The sequence below is a fragment of the Dendrobium catenatum genome, unplaced genomic scaffold, assembly GCF_001605985.2.
Source record: "Dendrobium catenatum unplaced genomic scaffold, ASM160598v2 fragScaff_scaffold_1608, whole genome shotgun sequence".
NCBI lineage: Eukaryota > Viridiplantae > Streptophyta > Magnoliopsida > Asparagales > Orchidaceae > Dendrobium > Dendrobium catenatum.
The window spans coordinates 4,659,122-4,673,784 of NW_021320070.1; the positions used below are offsets into that span (position 1 = coordinate 4,659,122).

Here is a 14,663-nt window from a genome sequence, read left to right on the forward strand (position 1 = left end):
TTGCATGCTCGTTCATCATATTGAGCGGACTGTGTTAAATAAATGTGCATGATTATGCGTTAGTGTATATTTTACTGTGTTATTATGCTTAAAATATTAGTTTTAAAGATAATGATGGCATAAGAAAAAAATATATTATTACACATATGTATACATTTCTCTATTTGCATGAGCAGTGTTCATCTAAGAATTGCGCTTGAAACACACGCACAGATGCATCAAAGGTGGACTAATTATTTTGTGTGAACACTTAACGGAAAGAACCGTCCGAATTTGGGCAAATTATTGTGTCCGGTGTTCGTATTTGTCCGGATACCAATAAAAATGCTCCACGTCAGTCAAAAATATCGGGGCGCAGTGCATCCGGGCGAGGTGACATGTCCGGATTGGATGTTTGCATGTCAGGTGACCGGACGCAATAATTTACCCCGAATTTGTTGCATTTTTACTGTCCTTAGCAAATATTTGATATTTATTAAATAATTGAATATTTGTTGCGTTTTTGCTACGTTTTTTTATTAAAGGACAGTAAAGATGTTTTCATAATTAAATATTTATTGCTCTTTTACTGTTCTTTTGTAAAAAATTTACAGTAAATCTGAATGGTTTTCTTTGTCTGATAAGAATTTCTCTCAAAGGTGATATGGTATGATCCGGTGTTTATATTGTGCATCTGTTGTTTCTTATTGTTTTGTTATCTAAATGTGATGCAACAGTCAAATCCAAGATTGCAGTTCATGGGAACATGTGGGGGCCTAAGCTTGATCCGTGGCCCTCCACTTTTATAGAATTTTAATTTACAGATCTTACCATTTCAATTTTTTAAAAATTTGCATAAAAATAATTGTAGTTTCATATTTTGGCAAAATAAAAAATTAAGACCGTTAGGTTTTATTTGGGATAATTTTTTTTTATTATTTTTAAAATCGATAATAATTTGATATGCAACAAAATTTTGAGCACATTTTTTCCAAATAATAAAAAAAAGATTTAACTGCTAATTCAAACAATTTTATTTGAATTAAATTTGTATTAAATATGAATAAAATTTAAAAATTGTTTAAAATTTAAAATTTAAAATTATAGAAATTATTATTTTTTGTTTTTAAATTTTTTAATAATCAAAAATTAATTAAAAAATAGTGACTAAAAGTTATCCCAATTTAAGCCCACCGTTTCATCACAGATAACTTTCTAACAACTTTATAAAATAACTTTTTAATCTAAAAAATTCTAATTAATAAAATTCTTTTTAAAAAAATTATCTTAAAAAACAATAACAAAAATGCCACAAACAAAATCTAAATAGAACCTCAACTTCCTCTTAATCTATCATTCTGAGAAGATAAATAAATCCCAAACCAATAAGGAATCGTCAAGGATGCAATGTTCTCAGGCTTTACTCCAAAACCTTTTAATGTTTTTTTTTTTTTTAATTTTTTAAATCATCTTTACTATCATTTTCTCTATGTTCCTTAGATGTACTTATTGACAAAAGTTAAATAGTAGACTTCATTTTGGATGTTTTTTTTTTTTATAACTTTTTAAAGCAATTTTTTCGTACAGAATTTTTTTTTTTAAATTTTTTTTTGTATTAAAAATTATTAAATGGTTATAATCATTTTTCTATATTTCAATATATAGAAGTTCATAAAAATAAAACTATGCATAAATTCTATAATACCGATCGATCACGTTCGAGTTAATGATGCAGAAAGTGCTGCTAGCCATCATCTCATGAGTATCAAGGTTTTTTTGGGACAGCTTTTTTAATATTTTCTAAAACATTATTTTAGTTAAAAAAAATTTCTAAATAGTTGTTTTAGAAAGCAATGAGAAAGCTATCTCAAACAAAACCTCAATCTCATCCAACTTCTTTCAGATCAGCTATGCATGAAAGCAAATTCATTAATAAACTTTGTTCACCTTTTATATACTTATTTCACTCATTAAAATGAGATCATCATATGTGAATTTGACCTTAGGCATTGTTATTTCTATAACATTAACAGTATTATGTGCATGTATATGTATTTTGTTAGGATTTTAATTAGAAGCTGTTTGATTAAATGTGGGGGATTCTAAATTTTGGTTTTTTTGATTTGATGAAAAAAATAATGTAATATTTAAGTGAATTTACTATTCACTGCTTTAGTTCTTTTTTATGCACCGTAATTCGCCCAATTTTAATCAAATTTCTTTTTCATCGTGACCTAACTTGTTGTTGCCATCCACTGTCGTAAGCCATTGATGCCCGTTATCATTGCTACTGATCGTCTCTGCTAACTATCACTATCATTTGACTTTACATTGCATTCCTTTACTTCAATCCAAAAAAAAAAAATTGATGTTGCCTCAAATTTGAAGTCAAATGATAGTGATAGTTGCGATGGGGGATCTTATAAGTAGATATTGAAGTTGCCTCAAATTTGAAGTCAAATGATAGCGATAGTTGTGGGGGGGGATCTTATAAGTAGATATTGGAGTGTTGCGGTGGGGGATCTTATAAGTAAATATTGATGTTGCCTCAAATTTGACTAGACCCTTCACAACAAGAAAATGGTTCAATAATGACTCGTATTTATTCATATCATTGATTGTCATATGATTCACAAATATATCGAAAGTCCAACGAGGCTGCGCCCCTGGCGGGGTTCTACCCAAAGATCATAGTATTTTAAAAAACCCTTGTAATGAAGACTAAAAAATAGATGAGGAGAGACAAATTAGGATACCTAAATAATAATATAACAAAAGAAATTTTTTTATTTTTTCTTAGAAAAATAAATATTTTAGTTATTTTGCTTAATTTTAATAAATGCAGTTGTTCAAATTCTAAGAAAAATAATTTATTTTTTATTTCATACATAAAATTTTGTATTTCACAATCACTATCATATTTTGCCAACTCTAAAAAAAGAGGTTGGTTCTCCTCCTATCATAAATGAATTTTTTTTTCATATACCATTATTATCAGAGATGCACAAATAATCAAATTTATTTTTAATCTATAAATTAGAAAATTAATGAAAGTTAACAATTTAATTTTTTTATATAAATATAATTTTCACTTATGTAATATAGATCAAATGCCTTCAAAGGCAAACCTTAGTAAGGATAAAAACTATATTGAGCCAACTTTTTCCAAATGCTCAGCCGAGCTTAGATCCCGTGGTTTGTTTTCTGTCCTTCCCCTTTTTTAAGCCGGGATCTCCAACGGCTAGTAACCCAATTCCGCCTTGCTCCCTCTCTCCCATCTCTTCTCTCTCTTCCCCTTCTAACAGATTTGCATCCACGTTCTTCTCCTAAATGTACGCCTTTAAATATGTCCGCTTATCGAATCAACCTCCATCGGATCTCAGCTGCAACAATTTTTGTTGCTTCCTTCATTTGCGGCCTCACAAATAAGAAAAAAAAAACTTTTTTTCCCGTTTTCCATCCTCTTCCGGCCTCTCCTCTTCGTCCCTCTGGTTCTATTCCTTTATCCATTTCTGGGACCTCGAGAGGAGCCCTCTGTACCTGTTTTGGGGTCTGCCTTTCAGCTGGAGGGGCACCTCTTTTGCATGTTCGATGTAAATCTGAACCGTTCTTATAGACATGTACGTCTTGGATTGAAATGTTTTAATTTAGATTTTTTTTTGGTGTTCATGATTTTTTGTTTTGATTGTGGCAGAAAGATTAAGATGAGCTGCTTCCCTTGTTTGCCAAGGAAGGATGAAGAAAATGCGAAGTCCGGTTCAGAGTTTCCCAGAGGATTTAATGCTTTGGTGAACAAAAATGGTAAGAGGAAGCAGGTGTTCTTGTTCTAGGGTTTGTATATCAATATATTTCTATTTAATCCGTGCTCTTAACTTGAGCATGATTTTATTCTTTCTGCGCTTCTTAACTCGTTCTTTGTCATTAAGAATGTAAAATTAGGTCTTTTTTTTTCAGGCACAACTTTAATCTTTATCGACACGGCAAATACTTTTTTTTGAGATTTTCATGTGGTATTTTATCCTTTAGAACACAGATAATAGAGGTCTTTGGGTGTTAACAAATATTTAGTTTAATTATTTTAGAAGTTAGACTGCCATTAGCGTTTATGAGTAAGGTAGAGAAGTAAGCAATTGTAAGTTAGGACTGATAAGAGAATTTGTTGGGGTTGATTGGGCTTGTATGTGCAGGGGCAGCTTTTCATTTTAGGGTGGGCAAAATTTTCATTTAAATGGAATAATATTTAAAAAAAAATAAAATGAGGACATAATTTAAAGCAAAATTTTGTATTTTATTATGATAGATAAATTGAAAATTATTACGAGCTAAAATAGTATACTAAACAGGAATATAGGATTGTCAAATGTCAAACCTCAATTTTATTGGCTTTCTCAAGATCACAACTCAGATTGCAAGCGATTGGAGGCTTGGAGCTGGGCACGGATTGCAGGCGATTGCAGGTGTTGGGGAACGACCGAACAAGGTTTGCGGCTACGGATCTAATCGTTGGAACTCAAAAATATTTCTTGCGTTGGAGATGGACATGGCTGGCAGGCGTTGGTAAACGTTTGCGTCAGCGGGCCGAAAAATTTCTATCGTTATGCTGTCTTTTTTTCCCTTTGTTGGGCAAACTAGGGTTATGGGTGGAGAAATAACTAAAATACTCTTACTTAAACTATTTAATTAAAATTTTGAGGGTAAGCACAGGCCCAACCCTGTTTATGTGTATTGGTAATTAATATCGATAAATGTTGTCATTGATTAATTTGCTTTTAACTCCTTATGCAATATGGTAAATCAATGAATGAAAAATGAGTATTCATAAAGTTGATCCTCAATATTTGGATGAAGTTGATGGCAATGACAATGTTCTGTAAATTTCAGTGAACAGCCAGACTCGTTTTGAACATAATAATTGGTGTCTCTTTCAATAGTTTCAATTGGAGCATTGCTCTCCTTTTGAAATAAAAAAAAGAATGAAAAACTATAAGAGAACAAAGAAAGTTAAGTAGCCTTTCTCCCCTACTAAGTTCAGTTCTTTGCTTCAACCATCCTGTGCAGACAAAGCAAAAACAATCAACTCTGGTTCATTAAATAAAGATGGAATCAATGGCAACATTCAAACGCAAACATTCACGTTCCGTGAACTAGCTACAGCTACAAAAAATTTCAGACCTGATTGTCTTATAGGTGAAGGAGGCTTTGGAAGAGTTTATAAAGGATACCTGGAGAGTACTGGACAGGTATTGCATAACATTATAAACTTTTTTTTTCATGTTTTCTTTCTAGTCATCAGAATTCATCTCAATTTGAATGTCCTGATAGTATATTTTCTTCTTGTCAGGTTGTAGCTGTTAAACAACTTGACAGAAATGGCCTCCAAGGAAACAAAGAATTTACTGTCGAAGTTCTAATGCTCAGTCTTCTTCACCATCCAAATCTAGTCAATCTTATCGGATACTGTGCAGATGGTGAACAGAGATTGCTTGTATATGAGTTCATGCCTTTGGGCTCTCTGGAAGATCATCTGCTTGGTATGTTGAAAACACAAATCATTCATTTCATATTCTATTTATTATTATTATTTTTTTGTTTTTCATGATGATCATCTTCCATAAGAAAAATGCTTTTCTTATATCTTAGTGACCGACCTGAACAAAAGATGATGATTAACAGATCTGAAGCCTGATAAGAAACCATTAAAATGGTACACTCGAATGAAGATAGCTTATGGTGCTGCTCAGGGACTAGAATATCTTCATGAGAAGGCTAACCCGCCGGTGATCTACCGAGACCTGAAATCATCAAACATTTTACTGGATGAAGATTATAATCCAAAGCTTTCAGACTTTGGCCTTGCAAAACTTGGCCCTGGAGGTGATAAGTTCAATGTTGCTTCTTGTGTAATGGGCACTTATGGCTACTGTGCACCTGAATATGCCAGAATTGGTGAGCTCACCCTCAGATCAGATGTTTACAGTTTTGGAGTAGTTCTTCTTGAGCTGATCACTGGAAGAAGAGTCATCGACACAAGGCGATCCACAAACGAGCAGAATTTGGTTGCTTGGGTAAGTTCTGTCAACATGATATAAATTTAAAATATTGCATTCAATAACTTCGCTGATCATAAACTTTTTTTTTTGTTTTTTATTCTAATAAAGCTCATTCTAAAGTTGATGCAATGTATATGCTACAATTCTCCAATTTATTTCTTCATGATTTGTTTAAAACTTCAATCTTTTTTCTACTCACTTTGTTTATTGCAATTGATAAGTTATTTACTGATACTTTACCGAGGAATTGTGGCTTATGATTCCAAGACAGGCACAACCAATGTTCAAAGATCAGAAGAGATTCCCAGAACTAGTTGACCCCCTTCTCAAACGTGCATATCCAGTAATTGGCCTTAACCAAGCTGTTGGTGTTGCCGCCATGTGCCTACAAGAAGAAGCTTCTGTTCGCCCTTTCATGGCCGATGTTGTAGTAGCCCTCAGCTTCCTCGCTGAGGGGCCGCCTCTTTCCGAAGCCTCCTCCATTCCTTCCCACATAGTCAAACCACCAGTCCCTGAAGAAAAAACTCAATACCATCCCCCTGAACCAATAATAATAGACGGTGTCGAAAGAAGCCATTCAAATTCAAGTCACAGCGAAAATTCCCGCCATGGAAGCAGCAGATCAAGCGGCCCAATGCAGTTACAAAGATTGCTAGAATTCAATCAAAGCTCTAGCTCAATGTATAGCAAGTTGTCTTCTTTTGGAAATGAAATTAGCCGTTCTTCCTCAATGGATTCAGTGAACAGTGAGGACTCTTCTCACCAACCATCTTGTAATCCAAATTCGAATGTGCAACAGGCAAGAAGTTAATATTGCCAAGCATCAAAGAGCATTATTTCCAACATTCTTGGAGTGCACAAGAGAGAAGTTGCAGCATAATAAAAGCCATAGATCTTTGACTTCGAGCTCGAGTTCAAGTCACAGCCGGAATCTGAACTAGTGATTGATTTTCTGTCATCTGAGGTCAAAGAGTTTATACTTTCATGATTATGCTAATATAGCTTGCTGCTTCCTAGGAATGGTGCTTATTGTGCATTATTGGTCTGTGAGTAGTGAAGTATCTATTCAATTGTATCAATATCATCAGATCATTGTGCACCATTTATACATTCGAATGCTATGCTAACAACATATACGTTCAGAACTCCTATATGCTTGGAGCCTATCAATAAGGAATTCATTTTTTATACTTTTAGTATTGTAGACAGACACAAAACCACTACATTATACATTTTTGCTTATATTGATGGTTTGTGCAATTTTTATTTGCCTCAATTTACTGTTTATTGTTAAACAACAGGATTTTTCAATGTTTGATCATGTGGGCTCGGAAAATTTGTGCCACGGCCTCCCTTCTTGACTTTTGGGAGGAGTTTTAACGAATTAAGTTATGGGGTAAATATTCAGAAGGCTGATGGGGTTTGAAATAAGACACTACCCAGAGATTTCACCCTCATTTTGTGATGACTTTTTTCATCTGAGTTCTTGTTTCCTTTTGCCGCAAGCCCCTAAAGTTAATTTCCCCTCTCGATAATGAGAGAGAGCTTTCGATTAAGGCTAGTCGTCAAATGAATACATTGTATCCGAAGATATGTGATATTCGACATATAGCAGCAGCATGACTTGGTATTTGAAAATTTGAGCTTTCGATTAAGGCTAGTCGTCAAATGAATACATTGTATCCAAAGATATGTGATATTCGGCATATAGCAGCAGCATGACTTGGTATTTGAAAATTTAATATTTAAAATTAAAAATTTCACCATCTTGCACTTAAAGCAGATGGTGGGGGAATTGATGATGAGCCCAATCAAGATCTCATGGTTTCGTCGTCCCGGACCATTATAGTCCCTAGTCTACTTAGTCATAGCAGGTAGTCGGCCCAACTTGACAAAAGAATCTTTATCGGCAGCCATGGGTTGTTTCGTCTAATGGTACCTTATAGATCTTGGGTGAATATTTCTCTAAGGGGACAAATTTGAATCCACCTTAGCTAATAGATGGCTTTGTTCCCTATCGATCATATCATATTGATTCATATCTCAAGGATTTAGTGACATTGGGAAGCATATGACTTATGGCTAGCCGGTTTAAAGGGCCCTGATCATAATTGTTTACGTGCGGTGCCATTTAGCGGTGAAACCATCGATGTTGAGTCATTTGGCGACAAAATCACCAGTTAGAGGACACGTGCCACGACATTGCTAGCAAGAGACAGATTGAGAATGAATCTTAGTGATGTTCTTGACTATATATTAGCTCTTTATGAGCTGAAGTGATATTTAAATTTATCCACCTTGACAAATTTTTGCGAATGATGGATGAATTTTGCTTTTAAGTGTTTGATGTTTGAATTTCGATTTTAAATATTTTGAATTTTTTGTATTTTTGGAGTTTTGAATTTCATGGGCATTAGGAGGCCTTTGTAAATATTTAAAGTTAACCCCTACGATTGAGATCCACGTTCAACACGGTCATCATCGGTGTGTTATTGGACATATTTATTTTATTAATTGAACCCTGTCAACTCTATTTGTTTGCCGACATAGGATCCTGTTCATCGTAGGATTTATGCATTTATTAGTAATTTTTCCTAGTTATCAGACATGAAGGTCTAATATGAACGTACCAAAACAAATATCTCGGTTGATGCCATCACTGTATATTTATTTGATAGTTCGGGTCATGTTGATTTTTATTTACTCAAGTCGTAGGATTCGGCCCACTTAAATGTATTATTTAACTCACGCACTAAGACATCGCATATATATCCGTAACACGCTCGTTGAGGCCCATACGGATATTTAAGAAGCATTTTTGTAATTATCTATTGAATCTTGTCGACTATGTCTAGTTGGTGACAGAGGATTAGATTTATTGTCTGCTACTCTGCTTTAGGTTGTATTAATGAATTTTCTTTGTTATAGGCCTTGAAGGCCTACTATGAATGTATAAAATAAATATTCATGGTCGATATCGTGATCGTATATTTGTTTGATAGTTTGAGCCGTGTCAACTCTTATCTACTCGCATAGGAGGATCGGGCTCGAATTTGGATTTATTATTTAACCTTCCCTCAAACATCATGTGTGTACCCATAACACGCTTGTCGGGGCTCATGTGGGTATATATTCTTACATGTATGCATGTTAATATGCTTGCATGTGTACTTTCATATTTGTGTGTATACATATTGTAGTATATGTGGGGGCATTTTAAAATTGATTAGTTGTGCGGGCAACTGCCATTTGAACATGTGCGACACTCTGTTTGGGGACTTATAGACACCTTATGTCTTCTTATACGAGTGTTGCAGATTTGGTGACGTGACATTATGTTTCAGTGGAATTTTTAAGCATCTTATGTCTGCTTGTATGGATGTTATGGATTCAGTGGCGTGGCATTATGTTTCAGTGGAATTTATAAGCACCTTATATCTGCTTGCATGGATGATGCGGATTCAGTGGCGTGGCGTTGTGTTTCATTTGTTGCTTTAGGCAAATAGGTTGTCATGCACTAACGAACCTCATGTGGTTATTCGTAGATAATTACATTCACTAAAGTTCTCTTGTACTCGCCCAAAAATAGCTTGTTGAGTATATAACAGGGCTTCCATAATGGCATGTAGGATCTTGGGTCTGTCATAGTCTTCTTACAGCTTATCTTCTATCATTGGCTACATGCAAATCAATATACATGATTATGATTTAATGTTCACTTCCAACTGAGCTATATTTGTCAACAACGTCTTTACACATTAGTCAGTTGTATCCTTAGTGTCACCATCATGTTGAACATGTTGTTGCTTTCACTGCACTCATCCTCTCTCACATATAAGCTAGTTGATATGAGCATTAGGTGTTGTTTGTTTCCTGGTGTGTTGCCTTATTCATTAGATGTTCCACACTACCGACTTTAAGCATGTCGTCATGTCTCCTACAATTTTCATTGGTCATTGCTTGGGCATGAATCATGTTATCATAAGCTTTTCATTCCCTTTGAAGATAGCTTGTACTTCACATAGTGAATTTGTTCGTTGATGTTTGTATTTTAGCTGTCATCTTCTATAGGTACTTCCATATTTCTTGTATGATTTGTATGAAATTCGCACATCAACTGACGTCATTTGTATGCAATTTACTTAAAGAGGTTCATATATATGATCGTGATTATATATCTCCTTTTCCATTCAATTGTTTGCAAGATCGAACGTGCTTGCTAGTATTTTGATATTGATTGGAGGGAACTATCATGTTCATCATGTATTCTTCGTGTTCGTTATATATTGGTCGTTGTCACTTGCAAGAGTTTGACATGTTAGCTTGCAAATTCATGTTTGGAAATTTAGTCATCGCAAGTTCTTTGATTATTCGCTAACAATCATTTAAATGATCCATCTTGTCATTTTGATACTTCAATTTTTTGTCGAGATCATTTATTTGTTAAACTAAAGTCCAGTTGTCTACTATTTTGTTCAGTTAAAGTCTCCTACACTTAGTTCATTATAGTTCAAATCAATCTACTGTTTAGTCCAAATTTCGGTGGCCTCCCAACGTCTCCTCTATTTAGAGGAATTTCTAGGAGTCTTAGCCTGCGTGTCACGCCAAGAAAGACGTGCACGATCTATGTCGGGTGACACCGCGGTCGTAGTCTTCGATTCCACCACGACAAGAAAAAAACATGTATGGGCCTTCGGGGGTACCTGTTTGAAATGCGCAGTTATTTCCCCGTCGAGATCGAGGCGTGTACGGGTAATTAGTTTTTTTTCCCCGCTACTCTAAGAAAAGTGTGCACTAGGTTGTTCCGTCTCGTTGTAAGGGCCGCACTGAGTTCTCTCTTACTATGCTAAGAAAAGAGTGCATAAGGGATCCCCTGGTGCACCGTAAACGTCAAAAGTGAGATTTGGGGTTTCGTGTTTAAGGGATTATACCTGCATGACTGGACGATGACAACGATGCTAATTTGTGAGGATACTTATATTTTTCCTCTCTTTTTATTTCTCACTTTTTTGTTTATTCTCTTTTTTTTAATATGCACGCACATATACATATATAATTACATAATAATAATAATAACAATAATAATAAGTAAATATTAATAAAACTCGCGGGAGGATGGCATATCACCTTGCTAGCAGATTTAAGGGAGATAGGCACAATGATGGTTAAGATATGGGTTGTTTGAGTAATTATATTGGACTGGGTTTGTATGCGGGTTTGAGTTGATTGGGTGGGCTGTAAAATGACAGAACCGTTAAGCTGGATTTAGGTTGAGTAGGGATTAGTTGGGCCTCTTTTTGTTTTTGGTTATGGGCTGGGCTTGTTAAAGGTTTTGAGAAGTTGTATATGCAATGGGGATTGAGGCTCACGTGAGAGATGTGTGAGTAGAATTGGGAGTTGGAAATCGGCAGCTGTGGAGGAAGGGAGCAGAAGGGTTAGAGTATCAACAGCTCAGACGTCGATTTCCTCAATTTAGGCCTACTTGCATCGGGACCCGCATCGATCTCCTCGTGTTATTTTAATTTTGGGTGTCGGTAGCCCTTCTTTTGACTTGTCTCGTCTTATTTGACTGTGAGAGTTTCCTCTTAGGCGAACTCTTCGTCCTTACTGCAACGGTACAGTCCATTTGACAATCGAAGGTTGTTTGACCTTTCAAGTGAGCGTCGTGTCGATGCACGCGTTGCTTAATTCGCCGTTGTTTACCCTTTTGCGTGTTGTTTAATATGTAACGGTCAACAGATCTCTTTCAAAAATTATTCTGGATAGCATATATATCCATAAGGGTACCTCCAACCGAACGTCATTCGTCAATCATCTGTTTGCAAATGTCGTAAGTCTCCACCTAAACGTCAAAAAGAAACGCATTTTTGAATTTTCTCTGGGCTATATTCAAATGTGAAAATAGCGTTCAATTAGTCGTTCAGTTGGACAGTCACGACTACTGCAAATCAGAAAATGTCATTCAATTGGAGATGGAATAATAGTAAAGAAATCAAGTCTACCTTCATATCCTTATTTCAAGCGAGTACAATCAACCAAAACAATACAATTGAAATGATGAAACTAAGTCAATCTGCCTTAGTAAAAATAATTAAAATTAAAAAAATAAATAACTAGACAATCTACTCACAAAATTTTGCTAAAAAAATGATTAAGCTGCAAACAAAAATAAAACTAGCGATCTTATAAACTTTCTTCACTTCACAATACTTGAACACTTATCTTTCAAAATAATTTGACTTGAAGATCCTTAGTCATAAACTTGAAAGAACAAAAGCACTTTGCTTAGAGAATGGCATAACTGAGAAAAAATACTTCAGATTTTTGGAAGAATTTTCATTAGTTTTAGAAAAGAGAGAACTAATTTATAGAAAAAAATTTTGGATTTGATTTGGATAAATATTGAGATGTACAAAAATCTAGATTTTTTTAAGAATTTTAAAAAATTCACAAATTGACCAAAAAAAACTAACAATTCTATTCATAATCTCATAAACATATACATATAATTTTATTATATTTATCGCATAATAAAATTTTTTGATGATATTTGAGCCGTTGAGCAAATTAAATGTGAACTCACACACGCTGTCACATATAAAACTTAAGATTTTTTTTTAGAACAGGAGTATCTATCCGCTGCCACTCTAAAGGGAGCGTTTGGCGGAACACCCATATACATCGAGCCCACACTTACTTTGTCGGCCTAAAAAGATGAGACCGTAGTAGAGAGAATTTAAATTTTTTTAATTGATAGTCTCAGCTCCTACCAATATATTAAGTTGAGCCATCTCATGATAAGCAAATTGGAGCACAACAACGTGAGGCAATAGGCATGCGAGCTCGTATTTGCTTGTGCACGCAATTGAGTGCCTACGAGTAATACCAATACGAAACATAATCAAAATAAAACAAAACTAATTGGTTCAAAACTCAAGCCTCTATATCAAACATAAATCATAACAAAATTAGTTCTAAAAAAAAAAACTCAAGTTATAAACAAAACATGCCAGTCATATTCTCAGGAACTTCAGAAACTTCTTTCACTAGTTCTAGCAGTTTGCTTCCAATGTGAATAGATCCTTGCCCAGGTTCAGGTAATGGACATTCTGTCATTTGGTGCTCATAACCGTCACATCGAAAGTATTGTCCTGTTATCCTATAACGAAGTCCCACATTTTTTCTCCAACACCACATATATTGTAGAGTGGTATGAGCTCTAACAATGTTATTAGTCATTTTCTTACTATTTTCACATATTTTCCTAAAACTCTTTCTAAATTGTTTTACTAATTTATCGCTCACTATTTGAGCGATCATGTCAACAAACTTTTATATATTCTCTAATGTCACTAAAAACATTTCAGTGGTAGATTCAGATGTCTTCTCTTTTGGATCTATTTGCCTGATCAATAAATAAATCTTAAATACAAATTGAATCCTTCAAAACCAAATAAATTCTTCAAAATAAAATAAATTTCTAAATACATTTAATCAATAAATAATGCAATCATTAATGCAGCTTTGGTTATAAGTAAATTTTTCTACTAATCATTGCTTTGATACTATTTTGTCACATCCCATGGTCTAAGTGGAAGAATTTCTTTTTTATTTTTATTTTTTTCATATAATCAATGTTCATTCATTTATCAATCAGATCAATACAGACATCTAGAGCTAATTAATTTTATTCAAAGAATTTTGGTGAAACAAATTTACAAAACGGACATCTAACGACCTCAAAACCCTACTAGTACCAACATGTGTCAATTTTAAGGATTTGCACCGGTGCTCAAAATTTATGAAAAACTTATTATAATTAAAACATGATAATATATATATTATGGTAAAGAATGTTTTGAAATTTAACTTATAAATTATAATAACTCCTAAAATTTAACTGAATCAAAATACAAATTATTACAATTATCACCATATATATGAGTTTTGTAATCATATAAATAATATCACCAAAATCTGTTAGTAATCAAATTGTCCATATATTTAAACATGTTGTTGCGTCTTCAATGGCATAGCCTATTTTTTTTTATATGCATGGGTTCGTAAACTAACTTTATCATCTCTATGGGGAACAAATTAATTCTTTATTATTAGAAACTTCAAATATTTGAAACTTGTATGTATGCACGTATATATATAATAAAGACATTAAAAAAAAAGTATATATATTATTATTATTATTATTATTTTGGAACAAGAGTATCTACCCGCTGCCACCTCATCTTGTGAGACGCTTTACGGCGTAACTAATACCTCGGCTAATCTGAAAGAGGCATCCACTCCTACATAAACTTCTGGCCCGCACTTATTGGGACCCCACTTAAGAGCCACTACTGCTCGAGAGGAACCGAAATGTTTTGGGTTCCCAATCGTACTCACCCACCAACCAAACAAGTATCGGTGGATATAATCATATCTATACTATCCACAAATAACATACAACATGTTTGTTATCAAGATATCCTTTCAACAATCCTAAAGCAAGATTTGATTTATTCATGTACTGCACAAATCTTAAAGTAAATCCAAACTTTTTTAAACTATTTTTTTTTATCAATATATCCTTTCACCAATCCTAAATGCTCTATCAACATATAGCTATAAATCATGGGA

The 14,663-nt window shown here is 34.0% G+C and overlaps 1 protein-coding gene across 1 annotated transcript; it reads left to right on the plus strand.

The window, feature by feature from the left end:
• The first annotated feature begins 5,039 nt into the window (after positions 1 to 5,039).
• Positions 5,040 to 7,277, plus strand: LOC110105552 (probable serine/threonine-protein kinase PBL26). The gene is made up of 4 exons (XM_028700968.1): positions 5,040 to 5,219; positions 5,321 to 5,510; positions 5,653 to 6,044; positions 6,301 to 7,277. Exons 2-4 carry the CDS (start codon positions 5,390 to 5,392, stop codon positions 6,838 to 6,840), a joined length of 1,053 nt encoding a protein of 350 aa, XP_028556801.1. The 5' UTR covers positions 5,040 to 5,219; positions 5,321 to 5,389; the 3' UTR covers positions 6,841 to 7,277.
• The last annotated feature ends 7,386 nt before the right edge of the window (positions 7,278 to 14,663 follow it).